The following is a 27,636-nucleotide window of genomic DNA, read 5'->3' on the forward strand; positions in this document are numbered from 1 at the left end:
GCCACACGTGGAATATTGAGCCCAGTTCTGGGCTCCCCAGTACCAGAGAGACATAGAACTACTGGAGAGAGTCCAGAGGAGGGCTACAATGATGGTCAGAGGACTGGAGCACCTGTCACATAAGGACAGGCTGAGAGAGCTGGGCCTGTTTAGCCTGGAGAAGAGGAGACTGCAAGGAGACCTCATCAATGTGTATAAATACCTGAGGGGAGGGTGTTGAGAGGATGGAGCCGGTCTCTTTTCAGTTGTGCCCAGGGACAGGACAAGAGGCAAAGGGCACAAACTGAAGCACAGGAGGTTCTGGCTCAATATGAGGGGGCATTTCTTTACTAGGAGGGTGACAGAGCACTGGGACAGGTTGCCCAGAGAGGCTGTGGAGTCTCCTTCTCTGGAGATACCCAAAACCCACCTGGATGCCACCCTGCACAATGTACTCTAGGTGATCCTGCTTGGCAGGGGGGTTGGACCAGGTGATCTTCAGTGGTCCCTTCCAACCTCAGCTATTCTGTGGTTCTGTGAAATGCTTGGGCTGGAGCTGACAACCCATCAGCTTAGAGCAAGAGGGTTGTGATTTTCTTTGCTCAGCTCTGATACACCAGAGAAGCTCAGCATCTCCAGCAAGAGCAAATGATAGCACCTTAAACTCTCCTTGGCCTGGGGATCTGAAAGCACCATGCCAATATGAATGAATTGGGGTTGAAGGCAAGGAATTTAGAAAAGCTAATGCCCATTTGTCAGAGGTGCATACACCACTTCCTTGGGGCAGTCAGGTCCAAAGCTGCAGTGTCTGGGATAGCTGGGAAAGAGCTGGGTTTCCCAGCTTCGTGCTGCTCTTCGGTGCCACTCCATGGCTGCACTTGGTGGAGGGTGGATGTCGGACTCCAGGGTGACCTCTAGATGAGAGGGCACTTCTGAATGAAATTATTCCCAAGGTTTTTCTGCACCCAGTGAGCCAGCATTATGCGTTGCAGCTTTGGTCCAAGGGCTGAGCAGGCAGCAGATCCAAGGTCCCGTGCTGTCCATGCATGGTTATGGTGAAATGGGTCCTAGAGGACCCAAGGATGTTGCTGTGTACCGTCAGGCATCCCTTGGAGCAATTAGCCATGCTCACATGTTTGTTCCCAGGGTTGTCAGCAGTGCAGCTAGTTGCTATTCCTTTCTATTATCACATTTGTCTGTTTTTTGTTGGAACTGAGACAGTGCCTCGCAGGGAGTAAACCTTTGTGGGTATCTGGAAACACTTAGTGCCCAGCCGACGTTAACAGACTTGTAATGATAAGCAGATCTAATTCATCTCTGACAATGTGGCCAGCGATGTTCTGAGTCATATTTTTAGTCATGCAAGGTTCAGCTACATGATTGCTAACCCCCTTCTTGCACTGTGACATTAATGCCAGGATTAGGAGGAAGCATTATGCAGGAGAAAAATGTTAGGTCATAAATATAAGTAAATAAAGAAATGGTTTAGGTGGTTTAAAAAGGAAGGTGAAGATAAGCTCAGGTGTTTTGCTAAAATCAGTCTTGCAGTGACTGTTAGTCAGCCAATGGGTGGTAGTTTGGGGATCAGGTGGCACCTGCACAGAGGGCTTGGGACTGTGGGATCGCCTCTGATGGCAGTGTTATTTGGAGCTTGCCACATAGGTCATGGAAGGGAGCAAGGAAAGGTCAGAGCAGCGTAGGAGCACACACATTCCAGCCTGGCATCCTCTTCCCTTCTTCTCATCCCTTAAGCCCAACCAAAAGTTCATTTCTGAACAAACTGCACATCACCTGCTCTGAATATAAATGACATCTGTAGGCACAGCAAAGCCAAACGCGGGGATGTGTACCGTGTTTGATTTGCCTCCAATGCAGATTCCGGAACAGATGCTCGCTTTGTGCATCGCACATCTGCATGTACCATGATGTGTACGTGATTATGGCACAGGGGAGGAGGAAAACATCAATTGACTGTACACCATAACAAATTTCAAGCTGCATGCACCCAGGAGCTGGTGGGTGTCCGGAATGCCTGTAGATCCTACCAGAGTTATGAGTATTGGGCATTGCCTGGTTGCGCCATGGTTGTGGAGAGCAACCTTGCAGTGGTGGTGCAGAGTTGGAGCCTATCTGATATTTTTTACAATATTTTTCTCCTGGCTGTTGAATATTGTAAAAGGAATTTTCAGCCAAAAATGTGAGTTCTCTTCCTTGATATTCTGATGCTGTTGTCTCCTGAGATCCTGATGGCAGGAACATGTGCTTTCTGCAGCTTAAAATGAATGTTAAAGGGATACTTCTACCAAGGAAAGTGTTTGGGATTTGGTTTCCTTGCTAGTTAACAGTGTAAATTGAAAAAGCAGTCTGTAAGGGGATAATGCATTTGTAATGGCATCTTTTTTCTCTGAGGTTATGGAAAGTGCTATAATTAAGCTGATAATTAAACCCCATGAAGTTAGTTATGATCCCTGGCGAAGGCACAGGGAAGTCATGAGCAAGGGTTTGCCCAGAGTCTTGTTCTGAGTCAGATGCAGAGCCCAGGAGCCCCGACACCTGCTTTCTCATGAGTCATGCGTAGGACTAAGTCCTTTCTTTCCTCCGTGGATGGAATGACATTGTAGAAAACTCAAATTGAATAATTCAGTGTTTTGGGGTCAGATATGGATAGACCAAATATATGCACAGGCAGGTACTAGAATCTCTTTAAAATGCAAATTGTTTTCTTGCTAATCTGGCTAATTTCTTTAACCCAATTTGCATCATAGTGTATGTTTTTCTTACTGCCTTTGCCTTGAAGTGATGTACTGCAATGCAAATTGCCCCGAACCCACTGTCACCTTGCATTACCTTCCCCAACGTGATCCAACATGCTGTGACTGATACAGTCCGACTTGCTGTCATAAAATGATGTCTCCCATGGGGAAGCAAAAGGAACACTTTTTCCGATAGCCCATAAATATTTTAAAGAACGGCTTTCCAAGTGATGGGGTCCCTACTCCTTTCCTTTTCTGCTTAATAACCTGTCCCAGAAATAAACTCCATTCTGCAAGCGCTCAGCCCACTCCAGGCCTGCAGAACCCTTCAGCACATGCTGAAACCTGAAGGTCTGAGCAACTTTAGCAGTCGGATGGGGTCTTCCTGCATGTTAAAGGATGAAAGCTTTTATGAATCCCTGCTGGGTTTTCTTTTCAGAGCTCCTGTTGCTGGCTCATCCCCAGAATATTCACTCTTGTCTTCACAAAATTACGGGCAGAGCCCTTCAGTGAGTAGGTATCACTATTCTGGCAAAGGAGCACTTTGACTCTGCTTATTTTCATATTGTGTTTCTGCGAAGATAAGGACACAGAGAGATTTCAATCAGTGGTGCATATGCTCAGATCAAGCATATGAAATATAATAAGAAGGACAGAAGGCAGCAGCATGCAGTGCACGTGGCAAAGCTGTCAGGGGGTTGCTGCAGGTACGGCAGTCAATAGTGACATTTTAATAGTAGCCCTTGCATTGATCTGCTTTGGTCTGATGGTTTTAGACACTTTTCACACCTGATAATTTGGAACAGCAACTACGTGGAGGGGTGCATCCAGTCAGTTCCAGCTGAATTTAAATAATAATAATTAAAAAACAAACAAACAAACAAACAAACAAAAAACACTGAAAAGTCATACAGTTTGTGATTCTGTTTCCAGACTTGAAGGAGGGCTAATATATCTGCCTGTATCAACTGGTCTGGTAGCAAGTGGGAGGATATGTCTATGGACAGATGTGTTGGGTCTGTCTGGGATGGAGTCACCTTTCCCTGCAGCAGCCCACACAGTGCTGTGCTCTGCACTCATAGCTGGAACAGCACTGGTATCACTCCAGTGTTGTGTCTATTGCTGCATAGTGCTGGCACAACATCAGAACTCCTTCCAGGCCCCCAAGAGCCAGCAGGCTGGGGGTGGGCAATTGATGGAGAGGGGACATCACCAGGGCAGCTGACCTAAACCAACCAAAGGGATATTCCATAACACCTGATGTCACACTGAGCAATAAAAGGGGGGCTCTCATGGGGGAGGGTCTCTCCTGAACAACCGGTACGCGTTTTGAGGCCCTGCTTCCCGGGACGTGGCCGAACATCGCTCGCTGATGGGAAGTAGAGAATAACTTTTTTTTCTTTCTCTCTGTGCTTCCGTGCGGCCTTGTTGTTTCTTTTGTTTCTCTTTCTCCCCATTCCCCTTTCCTTAATTAAATCATTCTCATCTCAAACCTCGAGCTCTTTGTGTTGTCTTTTCTCCCCCTTCCTCTTTGAGGAGGGGAGGAGTGCGAGAGCGGTTGTGGTGGAGCTCGGCTGCCCACTCGAGTAAAACCATCACAACAGATAAAGAAAGGAGAGGTATACAAACATTGAACTACCTTGTTCAGAGAAGCAGGTATTTTTAAGATCCTTCAACAGGCATGAATTTCCTTTTTTTTGGCCATTTTCATTAAGAATCACAGAAGTTCTCCAAGGGAAGAGTTATATTTGATATAATACTTGGATATACTTCAAACAGCCACATGCCTCATTTACAAAACATACAATATACTGCAGGGGCTTGGGACTGCATAGGCTCAGTTCATTAATGGTAGGAGCAGTCTCCCCTTCCTGCTAATGGCACTGAAGCTGTGTCTACACCGCCTGCTCTGCATGCTGAGCACACAGGGCTTTTAAAAGACGGATGCTGATGGAAAGCTGAAATGAAATGCCTGGTGGATTCGTAATAGTCTGGCTCTTCCCTCCACGTGTACTCCCTTCCTCTGGAGGATGGGGTTGGCCTTGTAAAAGCTTTGCAGAGACCTGGCTCTTTAGCGTCTCTTAATAGAGGAAGAGCGCTGGCAGTGCTAATGGCAGCTGTCCTCCTGCCAAAATTGTTTTTTTGAGAAGTGACTTACCTATAAACTCTCTGGGGCTGGGGAACAGTCAGTTCATCCCTATTTGTGCATCACCTGATCAAGTGTGGATGTGCTTCAACACAGGCCATCCATCGGGATTACAGCAAATTAGGGTCTGTACATACCGTGAAGTTGATGTAGCAGGTGCCATCATGTGTGTATGGCTTCACGATGTGCTGCAGGTCCAGGGTGGCCTATCGGACATTGGCACTAAGTGGTACTTCAGTAGAAATATTGATATTTTCTTTCATTCCAGGGGATGGCCAGGTTGATTTTGATGAATTTATGACCATTCTGGGACCTAAGCTGGTATCATCAGAAGGCAGAGATGGCTTTCTGGGAAATACAATAGACAGCATATTCTGGCAGGTAAGTGGTAATTCCTTTAAATGCAACTTTAGCTAACTATTGGTAGCTTCCAGAAGTGATTTGTTGGGGAGCACGAAATGTTTTTTAAGGGTGAATGCTTGTATAAAGGGTATTCAGGTTCCTCTTGCAGTGTGCTGAGTATCATCAGCCCATGTTGCTGGAGCGACCTGCTCTCATCTGAGCCCTATGATGGAGGAAGGGTGAACACATACTGCAAATTAGCTGTACTGGAACACAACAAAACACCAAGTTATTTGTGCAACACATCTTGGGGCATTTTGGAATTAATTTTTGGAAGAGAAAAACATTTTTCTCCATGACTCATTTGAGTTAGGAAGCTCAAACCTGTTCTCTGCTCACAGAAGTGTAGTGCTGTTCACCATCCCCTGGCTGGGGTGGAAGGAGTCTCCAAGCAGAGTGAGGTTTTCTGTACAGGTTGTGTTAGATCGATGCTTCTGCAGTGAATTCAGGACAAAGACTGAGGATTCAGGTCTGAGGTTGATGATGGGTCTATTTTGTGCCAATGCAAGGTTTGTCCTTGCTGCTGCTCTGGAGCGATTTGGTCCTTATGGTTTTGAACGTCAGAGAGGAATGCAGGTTTGGCAGTGGGAGCTGCAGTGCATCTGTCGTGCATTGTGATTTTTAAACAGGATTAGACCTTTCTGGAAAAGCAAGGACAGTCCAGGCTGTTATGGCAAATATTAAAATTCTCCCAAACCACAACGCTGCACATTTCTTGCCAATGGATTGAATGTGTGGTTTCCTGTGAGATTACTGCTCATTTCATTGATCACCCATCAGCCTTTGCTTGCTAATAAACTTGGGCTGTTACCAAGTTTATGTGAGTCAAAAGAGTCAAACCTGAATATGAACATTTCTGTCTTCTGTTACTGCCCTCCAGCACTGTCCAGGCTGAATTGGGTGGAGTTTTGTAAATGTCTTTTAAAGTCCTTTAGAACTTGTTCCTGGTCTCCCAGCATGTGATATAAATAACCCTGGAAATCTGGCTCTGGATTCCAGTATTCTGTTTTCAAAGCAAGAGTTTGGTGTTGGTGAAGCTGCAGTGTTTTGTAATATATCTATGGGGATGCAAGGGCAAAACTCATTTTACAAAGGGCAGGATTGGGGCAATCATGGATGTTTAGTTGCCCCATCCCACCATGTGAACAACACGGAGAGGAAGAAGCACTAACCAGTCCCACCAAACCAGTGGTGCAGTGGAGGCCAATGGTGAGACTGGCTTCCTGCAGCCGTTCATGAAGCACAGATACCCCTTGGGAAAATCACATTCATGAGCTGAGCTCTTTCATAGGTAAGACAAGAGGTTGCGAGCCCACCCTAAAATTCAGTCCCCAGGTTAACCATGCCATTTAGCAATCCTTCAGCCCTTTGGAAATGTTTGTGGTGTCTTTGTTTAGAGGTCTGCAAGGAACAGAGGATGTGTGCTCTGGATTTTGAGCAGCAGGACTCCTGGGCTCAGATTTCCCTTGCTCTTTCATGCAGCAGCGAGCATGGACCTTGTGCACTCCAGGCTGTGGTGGGATGTGTGAACAGTGTGGAGACCCCAGGTAACTGGTCCCATGGTAGGGGGACAACCTGGGGTTGTCTGCAGGCAACAAAGCTTTGAATGAATTGCACAAGTGCTCCAAGGCCTCTAAAAAGTTTTTTATTGTCTTTTCCTTGTAAAGGTAAAAATATATCGCTTTACCTAGCACACTCCTGGATTTCAAAGCACCTGAAGAGAAGCCTTCTTCTCACATTTTGCTGCTCCTGGGGTAGGAGAACTTACAGCAAATAAAGTATTTTTTCCCAGTTCCCTCTCCAAAAATATGTAGGGAAGAACTGTTCAAGGAACAAATTCCCTTTGCCCCTTACTACCTGGCTTTACCCAAGCCATCAGTGGGGTTTTACCTTGTCTTGAAGCAAAGCAGTGACATACCTGCATCATTTCCAGTGGGATACATCTGGTTTGGAACAAAGCCCTTTTTAGATCCAGGGCCTGGCTGGTTCCCCATATCCCCTCCATGTCCATTTTTCACATTTGCTGGGAAAGGAACAGCTTGGAGAGAGAATGAGTTCAGGTTGATGCTAGAGCACTTTGCCCCTGCAGTGATCCCAAAGAGTGATTTCGAGGAGGGAATGGTACCCACAGGCCTGTGGCTGTGAGTGGCCCTGGGTGACAAGGACAGCAGGGTGGATGAGGAGGGACAACTCCACCAAGGTGCCAGCTGGCCTGGCAATGCTACTGAGAAAACTCACCTCAAAGCTGTGGGCAACAAAAGGCATCTTGAGGCTCTTTACATCAGTTCCAAGGGAGAAAATCCATGCTGGCATCCAGAAAGTACTTTCCTCTTCTCCTTCCAAAGAGCTCCCCTCCAGATGGGGTGATTTTGGCTCCCAGGGTACTTCTGCCGAGGGTCCAGCTTCTGGCAGTTCCACTTCTGTGAGGACTGTATTCCAAGCACGCTTTAATAATGTTTTAAATAATGTAACGACAGAGTTAAATAATAAACAGCAGCAGAAGGAGAGAGGGATTCAGAGGAACAGGCGAGGGCCTGGCGGTGTGTCTGCACACGAAGCTGGGAGCGAGTTGGTGGGACACAGGAAGGCGGCTCCAGATGGCAGAAGCCGCAGAGGGGAAGGATCTCACAACAACAGCAGTGGGGCTGCAGGAGAAAAGGAGGAGGTAGAAATGGTGGAAGACTAAGAAGGAGAAAGAGAGATCATGCATGGAAAAGACTGGCTTGCAATAATAATAGGGGAATGGTTCATCCCTCCTATTGCATGTGTTGCCCACAGTGTGATGGTCAGTCGAGGAGAAGCAGGATTTGGCTGAGACCTGTGTGTTGGCAGGTGTTAGAGACATGGAGGGTCTCTCAGATGTATTTTCCCTCCTCGATTTCCCACATGGGCTCTAAATTGAGTCGTATGGGGGTGTGTTAAAGGCAGCTGACTCCTGCTTTCTCAGGTAGCGGCGATCAGTTCTGCTCCAGTTAGAATGGCTCTCCCAGGTCCCTCAGCCTGGTCAGGAGCTATTTAGGAGGATGGAGGGAAAAAACATCACAGCAAATACTATTTCAGGCCAAGTCAATATAGACCAATGATATCAGGATTGCTGAGGAAACATTGACTTTCCCCTATCTCTGAATGTCTGTCTTTCCTGAACAAGATGAAGCATGTATGAAGCTCCGTTTTGCAGAGACCATCCCCGGGTGCCTCCTGTTCTGCTTCAAAATCATTTTCTTATCCTCATATTGACTGTTTGCAAATGGAAGTAAGATGTGCCTGTGCACAAATGTCTTTAACTGTCACTGAAAACATTTTTTCCAAAGCGCAGAGCTGCCCTGTAACTGGCAGCCGCTCCTTGGGATGCTGGACCGCAGGCAGGAGGAGTCTGAAGGCTGGAAGCAGCCGGCGAAGCCCTTCTCTTCCTGGTTTGGGGCAGAAAAAAAAAAAAAAAAAAGAAAAAGAAAAAGAAAAAGAAACTAGTGGTGTACCCCAGGGGTCAATACTGGGCCCAGTCCTGTTTAACACCAATGATCTGGATGACAGGGCAGCGTAACCTTAGCAAGTCTGCAGGTGACACCAAACAGGGAGGAGCAGTGCTTACACCAGGGGGCCGTGCTGCCACCCAAAGGGACCTGGCCAGGCTGGAGAAATGGGTGACAGGAACCTCCTGCAGTTCAGCAAGGAGAAGCACAGAGTCCTGCCCTGGGGAGGAACAAGCCCAGGCCCCAGGACAGGCTGGGGCACCCAGCTGGAAATCAGCCTGGCAGAGAAGACCCGGGGGGTCCTGGTGGGCACCAAGCTGACCGTGAGCCAGCTGGAGTCTCCTTCTTGGGGATCTTCAAAAGCCACCTGGAGGTGGTCCTGGGCATCCTGTTCTGGGTGGCCCTGCTGGAGAAGGGTTAGACCAGATGGACCCAGAGTTCCCTCCCTGCCAACTTCAAGCGGTCTGTGGTTCTGTGAAAAATGACCATAGATGAGATTTTGGAGTACCTAATGAGCCCTGTTTCGGAAGCTGATAGGAGGCGAGCCTGGCCCCATGCAGGTTTGTTAGCCCTTTGCAGAGTGCCTGCTCTCTTCCTTCTCCATCTTTTCCCCTTTGTATTTTTGAAGAGTGGTCAACCATCCCTTGCCTTGCCACCATCTCCGAGCTTCTCCTGCTGGAGCTCACACTTAGTGCCTTGAAGCTGGTTGTCTTTAATGCTTTTAATGCTTCAGGCAATGATTTGCAGTGATTTGGTTGCCATTGCATGATCAGAGAGATGCTATTTGATTAATTTTCAGGCATGCAATTCTTTTTTTTTTTTTTTCTTTTTTTTTTTCCAGAGCTCAGGGAGTACAAGTGCAGTTCCAGCTGAGCGCTCAGAGGACTGTGCTTTGTACAAACAGGTTTAGAGGCCTTTCCAGTGCATGGCCATTCAGGTCTGCAAAGCATTTTAGATCAAGAGCATTACAGAAAAGGCAAACATCGCTACTGGTAAATATTAGCTCCTTGTTTTGGCAAATAAAATCCAAATCTATCCGCTGTGCCCTGCCATTCTCAGAGAGGGAGAGGGATTAAAAAAAAAAAAAAAAAAAAAAAGAGAGAGAGGGGAGGAACTGGGCATTCATACTCATTATTTTTTTTTTTCTCAGATTTTTTCTAAGTACAAAGACCTCCAGGAGCAAGTGTTAAATACTTTGCACAGGACATAGCGTAGGGAATCTCCAGTCTCTGGGGGGAACAGGAGCAATAATAATCTTGACTTATAGGCTTTTAATTAAAATAAACCTCTCTGTCTTGGCTAAAATGCTTTTTGAAGTCAAAACAAGTTTAAATGGTTAAACAAGAGGTTTGTATCTGCATTGGATGCAGAATAAACTCTGTACCCAGCAGTGCTGATGAGATTATTTTACAAAGTCAATACTTTGCATGGCGACCGTTGGAGATGCAAACTGTTGCCTGCTTTTTTTTTCCCTTTCTCTTTACTGCGGGCACATGGAAGCTACAGGGAACATCATTTCAGCCAGAACTAATGTACCAACTGAGCAAGGATATCCAGAAGCTTTGTCTTGCAAGAGGGGACAGCACTGTATCATCTGCTCAGACATGGTGCCCTCTTGTCACATTCGATATCGCCCAGTATAATTTACTGGCTTTCAGGAGGTGGCTGGTTGGTTTGGGATAAATAAGGCTGCTTTTCAGGAGCAGGAAGACCGGAATACCAACATGGTGTTTGTGGCTGGGAGATACTGCTTGGGGATCTGCTCATTTTTCCACCGGAGCGATGTCTCTGCAGCTTTGGGGGGGACAGCTGGAGGAGCAGGCTGTCCTGCGGGCAAAGCAGCTCTGCAGCTCCTCGTGTGTTCTGGGCTTAGTAAAACCTTTTCATTTCCCCAGGCCTCCCTATACCTTTCCTCAGGGGGAGGAATACATTGTTTTTTATGAGCTTTGGTGGATGATCAGGGTCAGCCAAAGCTAGATTCCCCCCTACAAGGAAAGACGGGTAGAGAGGGACAGCCCAGAGGTAGCAGAGCACTTGTTCCAGACAGGGCATTTTATTTCCCGAATGCAGCAAAAATAGAACAAGGAGCACGTCCTGCAGTGCACTGGCTGGGGAGGGGGCGCAGGTAGGTGAGGGGGGCTCAGAGTCACTGTGAACACAGTGGAGCAGAGGGACGTGCTGGGACAGGGCACAGAGATCTCATCCTCATAGCGCTGCTGCTGATGCTTTAGTGAGTTGCTGTGCAAAACTGCCCATCCATAATCTGTTTTCAGTTGTCACTGCAAATGCAACGGCATCCCGGGGGAGAGATCTGGGCTCTCGTGATCTGGTCAATCAATTAGTGCTTTAATAGAGTGAAATGAAGGAGAAAATGTGTGGGAACCTCGGAGGCACAGGGCAGGGTATGGAGATACTTGGCAGGTGATGGTGTGGGAGGCAAGGCAGGGGATGAGGCTGTGTTGGAGTGAGCGGAGCGTGCCTCTGGCCATTGCTTGGCTCTCTACAAAGATGGTTTTGCTTAGAGAAAGATTTTTTCATATGAAGTGCAGTAGATAAATCTAACACAATTTCTCCCTATACATGAAGTTTCTCCACTTCTCTCCACAAAGGAGTCAATTTGATGATGGCAAATCAGCCTTGCCAAAGTTGCAGAGGAAGTGTTTGTGTCTCTGTGCAATCTCACATGGTAACAGATCCAACCACCCTCCATTCGCACAGACCACAGCACTGCCAAAATAACACCCCCTGGGCACAGGGAATGTGTAGCCTCCCCTTCTCGCCTTCCTCCTCTTCCCCGGCCAGTGCAGCCCTTCATCACCATTCTGGGATGCTGCTAAACCGGGGGCATTTTACATCTTGCACTGTTAGTGTTTGCTGGTCATGAGCTGCCTTGCTGCAAATAACCTCAGATTTCAGGATTTTGGTTGCTGCTATTTCAGCCTTTCAAAGAATCATCTCAAATTAACTTCTTTAGAGTCCAACCAGACTTTGCTCTGCCTCTGAGTTGTTTAAAACCACAGAGTTATCAGGGTATCAGGAGATGCTCAGGGTCGGTGGTGGCTCTGGGAGGGCAAACATCACAGTTGGGCTAAGTTGCATGTAGTTTAGACTCAGAAAAAAAGATGAGATTCGGGGAGGAAAGACAGTTTGATGGTATATGCAGACCTACTGCCTGTGCAAGTGGCCTCCCTCTTATTTAACTACTTTGAAATTTTAATCAGAAAACTCTGCAGCTGAAAGTTTGGGTGCCAGAACGTGATGGTTGGGGGTCAGTGAAGGTTAACTGGGGCCGTACCGTTGCACCATGCATGTACCTTCACCCCAAAGAGCACACCTCAATAGAGTCCTCTTCCAGCAAACAAGAGCCTCCACTCACCGCCAATATTTTTAATATCAACAGCAATGTGGGTGCCTGCTTTTTGGTTGTTGAACCTTCAGTATCTTAAAGAGTCATTTCCACAGAAGAGTACTGAACTTCTTAAAAATCTGTCTAATCTTGGGTTTCCTATGCTGGATACCATCAAACTGAAGGACTGGTTGAAAACCTTGGCGTTGCCTCTTCCACAGGAACCGCTGCATTTTTTCTTGGTACCCAAGCATCCCCAGGCATTAAGCTGTCACCTTTCCTGTGACGGGTAGTACTGGGTCCTGCTCACCTGGAGTTACTAAGCTGACCTGCTGCGCTGTTAGCTCCAGCATCCTTGTGCTTACAGTTTCCAAAATTAATTGTGCCCTGTAATGTCTGATCCTGCATTTTAGATTTGGTATTTTGTTTTCTTATATCCAGTCTTAAAATGTTGTGAAAATTCCCTTTGTGAGGATGCAGATGACTGCATCACAGCAATGAGCAGGGTGACTAACCAGTACGGAGAGCACTCAGTTCATCTCAGCTAACCTGGGACATCTGCATTTTTTAGACTCCCTTTCAAGTTAACAGAGAGAAATAGACACTTCTAGGGTGCAATTCAGGGATCTGCTTCAGACCTCCACCTCAGGAAGAGATACATCACACTTCAGAAGTGCCAATTTTTCTCCATTTGGTATCAAGTCTAAAAAAGTGGCTCAGATGGAGATGTGTGTACTGGGGACAGCTAAATGAGCCCTGCCAAGGGTTTCAAGTGCTTTTTTGATTAATGTGCAGGAAGCCGGCTCTGTCAGTGATGAGGCTGTTATCAGTAGAAGGAGACCAGTTCTGGCTGCCTTATTAACTCTCCTTTTGTTGACAAAGACGTTCCAATGAGTACATTGCACTCAGTGGTTGTTGTCACAATACAGTGAAAGCTGAACACTTGCAGGTGATGAATTCGTCAACAAGAGACTTCTCTTTGTTCTTAGTCTGAGGATCAAGCACAGAAGTGCTGTGACAGCTGCAGGTATAGATGTGAATATTGGAGTTGCTCACGGCCTGGATCATGGTGGTGGTGCTGCAGTGAGAGTGTCACATCCTCCTACCCACTTTTCAGTGTGTGAGGTTGCCAGAGGGCATGAATGAGCGATAATGTTTGGGGAGCCTCATTTTAAAACTATTGCTGTGAAGGGACCTTGTTTTCACTAATACATATTTTTCACTGTAACAAAATCAGGTTCTCTCAAGTCAAATATAGAGCTCAAAACTGGAGGCACTGGAAATTGCAAAGTTTTGAAGGCATTTGTGAACCAAAGCAGGATCGGTACCAATAGCAGGAGAAAAGCAAGACTTTGTTGTCAGACTATGTTTTGTAGCTTCAAACAGCTTACTCGTACATTTTGCCTTCTGAAAGACACTGTGGCTTTCATTCAAAATATATTTAAAGCAGGCAGTTTACATCAAGAGGCCACCTGCCTGCTGGATGACAGCGTACAACTGTCCCGGCAGGTGGTGGCTCAGGTTTGTGTGCACCCCGAAGTATTCACGTACATGTACACCAGCCAGCTCTCACAGTACAGAGGTTATTTTTTTTTTTTTTTCTGTCAGCTTATATATAAACCCAGTCTGCGTTTCTGTGTGTCACTGGGATGTTTTTGTTCCTGACTGATGCATGAAATAGGAACTGCACTGTGATTTTCTCAGTGATTTGCTTAGAAATGTGGGCAGTGATGTGTAGGAAAGGTAAGTGCGTATGATTATCGGCCGATGAGTACGTGGGTATCCAAACTAAGGGATGAGGAGAGAGTTCCTGGCTTTTTTTTTTTTTTTTTTTTTTTTTTTTCTGAGTTGGGTCAGGCCCCAGCATCTCTGTGCCCTCTGCTCGGCCCCTTGAAATCATGGCCCTGGTTTTGTTGGAGTGGGTGTCTTTTTTCTTTAAATGCACTTTGGTGCCTTTGAAAGGCACTAATGGGTGTTGGAGCAAAGGAGGTGTGTTTCATGCAGGGGAATTTCAGTTTCCATAAATCCTAAACCATCAGCAGATCTCAGGATCCATCCCTCCTGTTTGCACAGAGAAAAGGACAGGTAAGGGTCTGCAACCCAGGTGTCACCAGGGGGACGCTACCTTTGGCTTGCTTAGTTACTCTGTGTTCTTGTGAGAAAATCATCTGTTTTATTGCTGTTGTGTTGTGGTGGGGAGTTTGAACTGAGGATAAGGAAAGTGGAGTCTGATTTTCGTCGACATCAGAGCTTGGGAATTGTTTAAAAGAGACCTCGTGGCGGTGGTCTATTTCTATTTCTATTTCTTTTTTGTAAAGAGTCCCCGCTTTGGGATGGAAATCCTTATAGTGACCTGCCTCCAAGTTGTGGCTTTCAGTGGATTAAAAATATTGTGAATATTTCATTGAGGTTTTCAAGAGAAGAATGAGAGGGAAGAACAGGAAAAAAGATGTTCCATCACTCACAAACAAAAAACAATAACAACAAAAAAGCAAAAGTGTTGTCAACTGCTAACAACAAACAAATGTGTTCAGAAAGAAAAATGATCTTTTATGAAAAAGAAAAGCTAAAAAAGCCTTCTAAAAATAAAATTGAGAGAAAGAAAGAGTGGAAGAGAGGAAATGAGAGAGGGAGATGGAAGGGGAGAGGGGGAGAGGGAAGGAGGGAGAGAGAAAGGAGAGAAAGAAAAAGAAATCTGAAAAAAATGCAAAGAGAGAGCTTCAAAGAACCACTGCAGGAGTTCCCAGTTGTCCCATCAGCTGCAGCAGGGTGATCCCAGAGTGACCCAGCTGATCACCCCCTATTTCCACACTGATGCAGGGCCATGGGGGTGATGGATTGCTCAGGCAACAGCTGAGGTTTGTTAGTGTGATCCAGATGAGCGGTGGATGCTGTGGCATTGAGGAAAGACCCCTAGGTCCTGTCTGCCAGACAATTTCTACAGCACAGCATATAACTGATTGTCCCAGGATTTTCAGTGCAGATTGCTGGAGCCTGACAGCTGAAGCCAACAGAAAGCTACCTGGTACCACTGAGCCCCCAGTGGCACACGGGTTAAACATTGTGTTTCTCAGTTGCATCAACAAAATATCGCGTGTTAAAGCCCTGAAGCAGCTGCTAGCTGGGGCCAGCAGCAGCTCTTTGAGCATCTCGGTGCCTCCTTCTGGTTGCAGCAACTACCAGGAGCCACAGAGAGCGTTTTGTGCTGGGGCTGAGCGTGCTGAGAACTGCCTGCAGAGAAGGATGTTCCAGCTGCCCATGCCTTGCGGCAGTGCCCAAACCTCCTTCACCTCTGTGCTGTCCTCTCCCTGGCACAGGGCACAGCCTCGCTGTCCCACACTGGTGTTTCTGAGGAGCCCACAACACCTTCATGGTCATGGGCAAATTGGTTGGGATTTGGGATCTTGCTTTCTCCTATGCTTTTGAAGGTCTCAGCCTTACCCTTCTGACTTCCCCCACCCTCTTCTGACTGTGGCCTTGCACAGGTTCTCCCCCAAGAAAGGGACATGAATAGAATGAGGGTATTTTGGCCCTCACAGGCAGTACCTCAGGCACCATCCATCTTGAGCTGCCCAGGCCATCAGGATAGAGATGTTTCCCTGGCCACCAGGATAGAGGTGCTCCAGCCATGCTGCAGATGCAGCCAGCTCTGTACTCCCCTGCCTCCTGTCCTCCACCAGTACTGAGGACAGGGGAAGGTGGGAACGTTGCTGTCTAACAGACACTCATGGCCTTGAGACCCCCATTTCCTTCCCTGCTGTTTTGCCAGCCCCTCTGCATGGCGAGAGGTGGGACAAGGCCTGGCCACAAACCTTCCTTCCCTTACCCCTGCAGTCTGCACAAGCTCCTTTCTTGGTTTCTCCAAGTCCTTGTGACGTGAGTGCAAACAGGCCTGCTGCACTTTTGTTTGTTCTTTTATTACTGTTCGGCAAGAATTTTTTGGATTGCTGGGTGGTGCACAGGGAATGAGAGCACGCTCCTCTTGCTTCAAACCCTGCTCGAGCCAGGCAGGCTCTGGTAGCCCCATCCTCTTCCCTGAAGGCTGACTTTATTAATATGGTTTTCCAGCAAAGGCATAGCAAAGTTTTTCCAAGTGGGTGGAAAGATGCTGATCTTCAGGAGAAATTCCTTAAGGTCTTTTTAAAGCAAATTGGTCACTTTGTTGAGAAATTGTTTCTTTGTGTGCTTTTGTTCCCCGTCGTTTTACCATCTGTGGAGGTTTGATTTTTGTGCTGGAAAAGAAAGAAATGTTACTCTCTGAGATGCATGGGGGCTCTAGGGCTGGTAGTCTAGATGTAGTTTTTTGTTCCATGGGGAAATTTGTTTCTACTGTTACTGTTTGGTAACACACTACAAAGTGGTAATTAAAATAAATAATTAAGTAACCAGTACATTTTCTCACAGTTAAGGAGATGTATCAGGGTGCAGATGCTGGCCAAGCTTGTGGCAGAAGTCCAGAGCAACCCAAGAAAGCCGATGAAAATATTTAATGTATGTGAGAACCCAGTGGGAAGAGTTTGAAACTGATTTTCATCCCCTTTTCATGGAAATAAGCAAGTCTAGTGTATATGGAAAAGATTTCTATTCAAAATGAGCCGGGGTGATGTTTGTTTTCCCTCCAGAGATGTCTTCAGGTCTCCAACTTTCCTATGCTGAGCAAAGAGACAAGCCTTGAGCAATAACTGATCAAGATACACAGGTTCATGGAGCTCATGGAAATGCCCCCATTTTTGGAGAAGAGTGTAGAAGAGAGATGGGAAAAAAAGTAATCATATAACAATGATTTGCATGTTTTTAATCTCTTTCTACTCTTGCTGAGTGTGTTAGTTTAGATGTTTTTCCCCTGGAGGCTGCTTTCCCAGGGGATGATTAGTACAAGACGTCACTGTCAATCCGTCAGCTCCCCCCGTGTGCACCGGGCTTCAATTCCTTCCAACTTTTGCAAGTGACAGAGCAATGAAAAGACAAATGAAATAAATTGATGCTTTTTAGGGGAGCAGAATCTGAAAAGAGCTGTCACGAAGGCAGACGGGCTGCATGTAGGTGCCAGATTTCAGGGCTTTCAGGAACTGTGATCCTCCATGGAGATAAACCCGTGCACCTCAGCTTCCAGTGCAGGGGTGTGCTTGTATCCATTGTATCGAGAGACAAGTGTATTATGCTTAGTATATATTTTATGGCTAACTGATACATGGGCATATGCTGCCACAAAATTGGCCCATGTGCTAGGTTAATATATATCCTTTCCCCAGTTCTGATTTCTTCTGCTACCTCTCAGCCACATCTTTGCATTTTTCTAATGTCATCTTTATTACAGACTACATGGAAAACTGCACTGAAGTCAGAAATACTCCTGTAGTTATTCAAATAGCCTTCAATAGACTGTATCTCTTTTCCTACTGACATTCAAAAGTGCTTGAATCCCAAGGGCAGTTTCAGAGCAGAAGTGGAATATATTATATTTGTAGAATGAAATGATGATGAAATCCTCCAGGAATTGCTGGTTTTGTTCAGAAAGGCAAGCACTGGAGTTCTGCAGAAAAAGAACACCTTTTCCGCAGGATATTTGTTGTTTTGTTAACTTTGTAAAACGTTTAAGAGAACAAGAAGAAAACACTACAACAAGTGTATGTCCAGTCAGCTGAAGTGGAACCTCAGCTCTGGTCCTGAGGCTTTGCCTTCTTCTGCATCACCTGTAGGCGTTATCAGCTTCATATTTCCTCCTGTGTAGGATGGGGCCCTCTTTAGTCCCATTTAATCACACAGTTTTGGAAAAAAGCACAACTTTTGTGCGGCACATACCTCAGAATAGAGACTTTAGAACAGGTGTACAAGAAGCAAGCAAACTTGTGTGGAACAGGGCAGGAGAGTGAATTAGTCCAAAATACCAGCTCAGAGCAGCCTTACGGGCTGGAAGGGGCTGTGCATGGGCTATCCAGAGCCAGGCTTTTGGGGCTTGCTCTCAGTTTGCAGAGATGATTTAAATGTCTGCTTGGGTATGAGTCTTCTTGCTACATGCTAGACATAAAGGCATGAGCAGAGAAACACCAACATAAAACTTTCAAGACTGGGATCTTAGCAGCTAAGGCAAGAGCTGGGTCTTGCCTATTGGTACCATGTTATTCCTCTCCCACTGAAATTTGTGTTTTTAGGGTAGCTGGATAATATCTTAGAGAATAAATTATATTGATGTTTTGAGATAATCAGAATGTTTTTTGTGAATCCAAATTTATTGGAAAATTACCCTTTATTATTTCCCAAGTAAAACTTTCATGAAAAACTCTTTGAAATTATCATTATTCCTAGAATTTCTGCATTGTTTTTACTGAAAAATATGTGCTTATTTTTTATCAACATGTTTTTAAATGCTTTCCGAAGGTTTGCTTATTTGCAAGTAACACAGCATTCTTATTTGTCTGCAGTAAGTTTTTCAGCAAGCAAATCAAATGGATTTTCTTTTATATTGTATGTAACAGAAAATAGTTCCATTTAGAAACTGGCAAAATGAAAATTACTTTAACATATTTGATGTGTGCTTTTCCATTTTTTAAACTTGTAGTAATTTGTCAAATGTAACTGTTGGGCATAACTTTTTCGTCATTACACATAGCCTGGGTTGCTTCCAAGCCAGTAGAAATGCACCTGATTTAGGGCAGGTATCTCTGTGAGTGGTGGCAGATACTTGCAGATCTTGCTGCACTATTATTTTTTGAGTGCAGTTTTCTCTGTTGTAGCAGTGAATTGTTCTCTCTGCAACCTTCCTGCAGATCTCTCTGGTTTCCCATGGGGCAAAGATGATCATGATCCATATATTGAAGAATAATCTCTCCTCTGGCAGCCTGCATCTTTCTTTTCTGACAGCCCCTCTCTCCGTGACAAGTGTCACCGCTGTTATTTCTGGCCACAGCCAAGGACGAGGAGGGCTGTGAGATGGCAGGATCCAGGCAAGGAGCAGGGGCAGGGAGGGGTGGAGACAGACCCTAGCCCTGCCAAACTCTCCTCGTCTCCCGTACGGGCCGGTCTGATTGCTGCAGAAAGAGCTGACTGCTGATTGCTGTACAGGAATTAAATTAGGTGAGTTAAAAACCCGTATCAATCACCGTCATGCATACTTGCATATGAAACATAGACACGAAAGGTTTATGGTAATCAACATAGAGTGGCTGATTAAAGTCCATTAAAATGCACTAGAAAAAAAAATCTAATCCTCTCTCCACTTCCACCCTGGCTCTTTTCCGCCCATTTGATAATTGCTGCTGACTTCACTTATCATCCCTGACAAAGTGCCCCAGCATCGGACACGTTGCTGCTGGCATCACCAATCCTGAGCACGCTGCTGTACCCACGCTCATTCCTGGAGCACACGCAGCCGTAGAAGCAGATGGGAAGTGAAGGTAGGAATAATTTGGTTTATAGCAGACAGACCATCGAATCTGAAACACTCTGAAAGTGATCTATCACCCTCACATGTCCTAGGGTATAGAGGAAATACAGATAATGTTAAAATTCAAATTGTAATGAGAATTGATGATTACAGATATCCTGTAGTGTGTGGTTTATTGCAGCTTGGAAGTTGCTGGCAAATGCAGCATGAAACAAGCATAGTCTCCACTGAGGACAGCTCTTCTAACTTTCCTTTTCTGAATGTGTCTCTTCCACAGCATGCTGAAATGTCCCAGGCATGATTCACACGGGGTCATAGTGAACCTCGCAGGGAGACGGTGCCTGCGACAAAACCTCTGTAGGGTTGTTTGTGTTATTGTCATGGGCTCAGGCTGTTTTCAGAACCTCCAGGCCTGTCTCGCATGCAGTATTTGATAGACATCTAAATTGCTCCTGGAATTAAATCTCCATCCAGTTAATTTAGCACCTGCAAAATTAAATCCTGGGCTTAGAGTCTTTGATAAAAGTGGATCGCAACTGTTTGGGTAGACACTCAGGCTCTGATTTCTCAGGGATGCCACCATGCCGGAGGCTCCAAGCTGGCTGCAGGCAGGGAGGAGCACCGCACTGGTTTTAATGCATTGGAGACATGGTTTTCATCAGGTCATGTCTCAGATGCTTGGATCTTAATCCCTTCAGTAAAAAGGAGGCACAAATACCTCCACACACGCTGCCACAGGCAGCTAGGTGTATGACAATATGTGTATGTGTAGAGGAACTGGATGTTATAAGGCTGTGTTAATGCTGAAAAGCTGATCACCTGAAAGGTAGCAGGAAATAGCATTAGTGCAGCTCAGCATCACAGAAACGATATTCAGCATCCTTGTGTGCTAATAGTGTGATTTACTCTTCAGGCATGTGATTGCAGGCTGCTTTTCCACAGCGTCTGGCCGATGACTCTTGCTTCTTTGATCAGCCCCCAAGTGCATGATTGCTTTTATTTTTCCTGTCACTAATCTGTAGATGATTAAGGTTAGTTAATGTCCGTGGGTCAGCCCTACAAAACACGGCTAATTTGTACAGCATTCCTGTTGACCTCAGCAAGATCTGCCTTGGTAAGCACCTCTCCTGCTTCTTGCTTTGTAGGAGGATTTTTAGAAATTATTGCATTGTCAGAGTCTCTGTCCTTGGTGATATTCAAAACCCAAGTGGACACAGTCCTGGGCTACCTGTTCAAGCAGCCCCTGCCTTGAGCAGGGCACGGCACATGCACTGGATGGAGTCCCACAGGAAAGCCAACAGTAGGAGGTAGTGTCCGAGGCCAGGAGTGAGCAGAGGTTTCCAGGGCACAAGGTTCTGCAAACCTTTCTAGCACCACATTGGCAACAGAGCAACCTGGAGTAGCTGCTGCTTGCAATGCTGTCATCTGCCCACGCTGATATTCCCGTGATGCTTGTCACTTCCTGATGCCAGCTGAAAAGTAAATTAGAGCTTTTGTGTCTCTTTGCGGTTAGAACAATACTGAAGTTTTCAGCTGTGGCAAATCTGACCACAAGTCCGGGCTGGACTCATATTTACATTGGTAAATACCGCTGGTACTTAGCAGTCAGCAGTCATCGGTGGGAGCTGAACATGCCTGCCCCACCAAAGAACCAGCAATGGGCTCCATGGTGGGGCTGGGATTTGGTTACTTTTCTCTTTCTTTTGTTCTCATTTTGCACATGGCAGGTCCCCCTCAGCTGGAATGCAGCGATTGTTTTCTGTCTGCAGATGCTACATGAGCCCAGCTGGCTGAGAGCTGTAGGGCAGGCAGGGGAGGAGGTACACAACTGCAGCCTGTGCTAGGAGCACTGCTAAAGGTGCTGACCAAATAGCCCCGAGGGTTATATTTTCCTCTTGAAATTAAAATGTAAATTCCTGACATTAAACTGCAAAACTCACATGGTGATTTTGACTTGCTGGATGCTGTGTGCAAACATTTCTTCAAGTTTTTCAGGGCACATAAATGCACAGGAGCCTCTGTGTTGTCTCTCAGCTCCATCCCAGGCCAGCTCTTTGGCCATATCCACCCTTGGTTAGTCACTGGCAGGAGATGTATTTGGAGCAGCATGATTTATAACCCCCCCAGGTAGTGAGTGTTAAATGGTGCTCTCCGATACCACCTCCGGAGGGAGCGGCACCCAGCTCCGGAGAGTCCCTGTGTGTCTGCAGGTCCTGCTGCGGTCACAGTGGGTGTGCAGAGAGCTCATTTAAAAGAATGTGGTGCTCCGGTGAAATAGAAAACCCAAGCAAGTGCAATAATCACATCTGAAATAAACAGTATCAAAGAATTTGTGATATGAAAGGCAGTTGACAAGACTTTTCTGTCACTGGGGATAAAGACAATATCTGGTTGTGAGAACTTTAGTTCTTAATGTTTCAGAGGGGTTGTAATCTGAAAACCTAGGGCTAGAAGTTCAAAGCCTCCACTGCTCTGGGGCTGGAAGCACTTCTTGTTAACAGTGTCAACATAAAGAGCAGGAAGAAGATACAGTTAATAGAAAGAAGGACCAAACACAAACAGATCCATAAATGTGAAGCATACTATTACTGAAATGGAAGCTGGAAGTAGAAGGCCCTAATATTGGAGATGGTCGCAGGCCCTAACATCTGATACTGGATTTCAGGATCTCTTGAAGTGCTGGATCATCGTGATAAGAACAACATTAATTTAGATGCTGATTGAAAACACTCTACAAGTACAATGAAATAGGGCATTTTCTGTCAAGGTGTTTTAAGACAACTGCATTATATTTACAAAATTGGAGGATCTTTTGGCCTTAATGACAATTCAATTGAATTTCAAAAAGCAGTAGTATTATATCTCAATCTACAAGTCACTGGGGGTGGCTGGATGATGAAGTCTCAGTCGCTTTTAGTATGAACAAGGCAGCTACAGACTTTCAGATTTGACTTAAAGTATCACTGGCAATAAAAAGGTCACATTCTTTACAATATGATAAATTCCATGTTTCATGTCTCTCTTCTCTTTGGAATGGGGTAGGGTACCTAAGCCTAAAGTATTTCTTGTGTTCTGACCTAGAAAATCTGTTTTTTTATACATAGCAGTGCATAATGCCCCTTGCTCAAGAATAGGCAGAGTTTTTAAGGGTGATGGGGCCACATTTGGAAATCCAAAGCATTCCAGTCAGCACCCCTCAGTCAGAAGTGAGTCTGCAAGACACCAGTCATGTAACATAATCCCACGAGCAGATGCTAAGTAATTAGCTCTGCTGCTAGATGAAAGGCCCATGCTGAATTGTGCTAAGATTGCCTGCTTCTTCGCTGTAATTGCTAAAATATAGCAATGCAAAAGCTGAAGCTTGGGCTATTGCTTTGGAAAGTTATTTCCGTGTGGCTCAGGGGAAAAGTAAATCAGTTAATGGTTTTAATTAGCAATCTTTTCATGTCTTCCCCTCATTGTCCACAAGGAGCTCTGCAGAGACGGTGCTCTTCTTTGCACAGATTGCAAAGGCGTGCAGCACTCGACTGCACTGGGCTTAGCAGCCAGCTATGGCAGTGGGGTACAAACCACCTCCCTCTCACTTGTAAGCACAGTGGATTGGACCAAAACACGTTTTTGTTCTGGTCAACATGGACTTAGGAATCTTCTGTCTGGTCCATGGGTTCTCTGTAGCAGAGCACATATCCAGATGTGTTTCTTGTAGCTCCACTGCTTCTCTTCTTTCCCTCAACCCATTTCTTCTCTGGCTATGTGGGGAATCAGACCAAGTGCCACACATTTTATTTCTGTAAGTCTCTGCAGCAAGCAGGAACTTAACAGCTCCTGGAGAGCTGTCTCAGTGTGTAATAAGGTATCAAGGGAGCATGACTTCTGAAATCCCAATAACTAATCTTATCTCAGAGGCAGAACTTGCAGTTGTTTTTAGGATATGATCGGATCGGCAAGATAAATTTTTAATTAAATTAGGGTGATCCGTGTTTTTGATACATGCTTCAGATTTCACAGTTCTGAAAACAAACCGCATCAGATCTCAGTGGGTTTGTGATGCCGCAGGACGCCGGGATTCTTTTCCCCAGCCTCCTTGGGCAGCTGGGATGGCACAGGAGGGACAGGCTGCAGCCTCAGCAGGCAGTGGAAATGTAAGTGATGGTCCTGCAGGGGCTAATGAATGAGGTCATCTGCTCCGTGATCCGGTGGCATGCGCCCAAAAACTCCTGTAGCCACCTCTCTGAAATGTCACCCCTCAAAGATACAGAAAGCTCGTGTCTGTCAGCCTTCGGAGCAGAGGAACGACCGAGTGCTTTGGGGAGAAGGGGTGCATCAGAGGGAGGATTCACACGGGTGACTACTTAAACTGCTTCATAACCACTAAAATGTGCTGAGGTTGGGCAGGTTTAACCCCGAGGCAGTTCTCAGCCATGTAGCTCATGTGCCTCTGGCACACAACCCAAGCTGTCACCACTTTGGCAGCATCACAAGTAAACTCCTTCCTGCAGAGAGGACCATTTCCCAGAGCAGTGGGCCAGCCGAGCCCAGGATCCCTGTTTTTTTCTCAGTCCCTCACCCCTGCCTGCCTTTGCTAGCCCATCTGTGCTCATTCCTACTGAGCCACTGATGTCCCAAAGTGTCCATGTGCTTATCAGTTTTCCTTGCATCAAGAGCTTTTAGCACAGACACAGTGGTGTTTTAATGCTGTCCATGTGCATCTTCCTTCCCCATCTGTTTTTATAATTGCATCTGAAATACTTCAGAGCAAAAATCTTATCCTAATAAAATCAGAGATGATATTCCCTAGGAACACAGAGGAATTCAGACACCCACTCCCCAGGTATTCCAAGTTGCCCATGGTGTGGATAATTGGAAATTCTTGCAAGTGTGTATGTATATATTTTTTAATGATTAATGACTTCTAGCAGTGTTAAATGTTGTGGCCTTGGCTGTTGAAAAGCAAATTGTCCTCCATCTAAACCTTTTGGCTGTACATCTCAACAGCACTGTGAGCAGCAAAGGGTGTTAAAAGCCATCGTTTTAAAGTCATCAAAAGTGATAACATGAAAAAGAGCAACTGCTAGACAGCACGGCCATTGTAAGCACCAAAACAAGCAGCTTCTGCTGCTTCCATGCTCTGGTGATTTCTGGGCCAAGCCTTTGCCCTGGCCAGAATTTGAAGCACAATGCCAGCATTCGCCCATTTTCAAGGAGGCAGAGGAGGGTTTTGCCACCTTGCCTTGTTCACAGTGAAACATCCAGAGAACATTTATTCCTTTTTGCAATCTGCCTTTTAACCAAGAAACATTGGTTGCTGGGGAAAAAAATAAATGTTCCACATTTGCAGATTTGATTTTGTTCCCTTCTCTTGCTTACTCTTGAGGGTAAGTGCTGTCTTTGTGATTTTCCTTAAATCCAGCCCTACAGAGATCAACGCCTTGTTGTAATGTGTGGAAAGCAATTTCAGATTTAAAAAAACAAAACAAAACAAAAAAAAAAAAAACAATGCAGGCACATGGTTTTCTTCCTGCTTGCAGCGCCTTCCTTACCCTTGGCCCACAGGGGGAGGCTTGATCTGTCTTCTTCCAGTCCTCATTGCAAAGCATTTAACTTTGCTGCTTGGGTGCTTTTTGCTACTGCTTTGGCTGAGATTTCCTCTATCTTTGGTTTATTTTTGTGTGCGTGTGGAACTGCATATGAAGTAAGTAGTTCTCAGAAGGAGTGCCAAGCAGGGAAGCAGTCTCAGATAATCATAGAAGTTGTAAAAACAACCCCCCCCCCCCCTCCAATCCCTAGCTATTATTTTCTTGAAGACATACTGAAAATGCAAAATCAACTTATTAGCTAAGCATTCAGTCCTGATTTCATGATTTTATGTTTTGCTTTTATATATATAATATCTATTTTCCACTTTCATAGCACCAACAAAAAATCATTTCACAATTCACTCCTATTTTGTCCTTGCCTATTTCAGTCCAGTCAAACTCAGCAATGAAACAGCTGTCAGTTCAGATGCAAGTGTGATCACAGCCTAATGTGGGACATTTAGGGAATTTCAGACCTACCACACTGAATTTGAGGCAGTAACTAAAGCTTGTGGTGAGATGTTTCCCCTGGCTGACCAAAGATATACACCACCAAAATGAAAATTGACAAACAATCTGGTTCCCTCCTTGTATTTTCAACAGGAAATTTGACCTTTAGTCAAAAGTATGAAATAGCACATTTTCAAAGTGGAATTGTTTTGGAACCCCATAAACTTTGAGACCTTTTGACTGAAGCGATGGTTCGGGTTGGCTTCTCTTACAGAATAATGCAACATGACAAGCTGAAGAGTTCACATCAATGATCTGTATTATCCATTCATGGAGGAGGCAAATGATCCAAATTTCTATGGGTAATTAGACAAAAAGGAGCAGGTGGTGTCAGGTTTTCCTGTTAGTTGTCAACAAGAAAAATAATTTCCACTACCTATTAAGATGCTCTTCACTCCTCTCAGCAGGAAAAGGGCACAGTTCTCCAAAATGTTTACTTGGCTCAACAGTTCCTGGATTCAAATAAAATGTGAAATGTAGCTTAGTGTACTGAAAAGATCTCAATGAAATCCAGATGTGCTTTCAAAGTCAAGGCTTGGATTCTTGGCCTGTCAAGGTAGCACGTTTCTTAAATAGCACATTTACATGAAAAGCTACTCTCAGCTGGCATCTGCTGTGATCAAAGTCTTCCCCACATGAAAACTGCTGCCCAAAATGATGCACAGCTTTGTGTGACTGCTGATACACTCTGGTGGTTGAGATTTCTGCAGCAGCCTGGCTACTGCTGTGCTGATTTGACCCCCAGATTTCTTTGCAGCCCCACGACTCTGCAATATTCCAACGGCAGGCACCCAGCCAGAGTGAGAAGGGTTGTGGCATGCCTGCATGCAACAGCTACAAACTTAGACCTGCTTTTTCAGGAGCAGACTTACCTTCTGCATGAAGGGTAATCCTCCTTCATGAGGATTCTTTTTGAAGTCCCAACAGGAGAGTTGTTGATATCCAAATGCTGTGGTAAAAGCACTTGGCCAAATCAGGTACAGTAGGTATTTTTATTGCAGTAAGTATGCAAACTGAGGGATCAGTCAGTTTTGCAAGAAGCTGCAGTTGGAACCAGTCCCAGTCCTCTCAAAATCAGCAGTGATCTCAGAGCAGATCTTACTGTGCACCACACACCTGTGCAGAGAGGGGAGGCCTCTATTCCACATGCTGATGCACCAGGGAAGATGGGAATCCTGACTCCTAATCCATTGCATATGTTAATTCATAGTTAAAATTGCTTCCTTGTGCCGTACCTACTTCCATTTGGCTGCTCTACAGATTCTTTAGATACATTTGCTTTAGATACATCAGCTTTTCCTTAAGTGGTGAATCCCATTGATGCTGTGTTGAGTATTAATAAACACTCGCCTGTGTGAGGCAGAAGATGGTAGAGGACACCAATGTTTGTACTGTTTTAAAAAGCTTGAAGAATCAGAACTCAAATCACAAAGCAAGTGTTGGAGGAAGGGAAATACCTCAATGTCTAGACACCGCATCACTCCTTGGAAATCTTAAATCTGCCTGGCCATGGTCCTGGGCAACCTGCAGTAGGTGGCCCTGCTTTAGCAGGGGGCTGGACCAGATGACCTCTAGACATCACTGCCAACCTCAACCAGACTGTGGTTCTGTAATTCTGAGAAAGGGAGCAGGGCATTGGTGGAGCATGCTTTTTGGGGGAGTGGGGCAAGAGGGTTCCTAGGCTTGCCACAGCAGCATTTATGTTTCTGCTGAACATAGGCTGGACCTATACTTGGATTGCAGTCCTTTTCCTGGCAGCTCAGAGTGTTTTCCTCCAGGTTTGCTCCACAATAGAAGCCTCAAGCTGATGAGCATAAGTGTCTTGGGTGATGGTGTCTGATTTGCCTACCTGAAGACACTTGGCCACTGGCCAGGCTGTTTTCTGCAGGGAGGTACTGTGTTTTCCTTGGTTTTCAACATTGTTACTCTGTGGTTGTAGCATACAGGAGTTCAGTTTGGGAGTAAAACAGCAGGCAATGTGGATGCCTGCACCCTGATGTCTGGTTTAGAATTGTGGTTAATGCTGGTCCAGGATCTGCAGAGCAGTGAAGAGTCTGTTCTTCTCTAGTT

General features: G+C 45.6%; 1 protein-coding gene across 1 annotated transcript in view; it reads left to right on the forward strand.

Moving 5' to 3' along the window:
• CALN1 (calneuron 1) overlaps nt 1-27,636 on the forward strand; it is a 123,206-nt gene that overhangs the window by 58,894 nt on the left and 36,676 nt on the right. The window contains exon 3 of the mRNA XM_035342925.1: nt 5,147-5,259. Within this exon, the coding sequence (XP_035198816.1) occupies nt 5,147-5,259 (113 nt within the window). The remainder of the gene's footprint in view (nt 1-5,146; nt 5,260-27,636) is intronic.

This window comes from Oxyura jamaicensis, chromosome 19, assembly GCF_011077185.1.
Source record: "Oxyura jamaicensis isolate SHBP4307 breed ruddy duck chromosome 19, BPBGC_Ojam_1.0, whole genome shotgun sequence".
Classification (NCBI taxonomy): Eukaryota; Metazoa; Chordata; class Aves; order Anseriformes; family Anatidae; genus Oxyura; species Oxyura jamaicensis.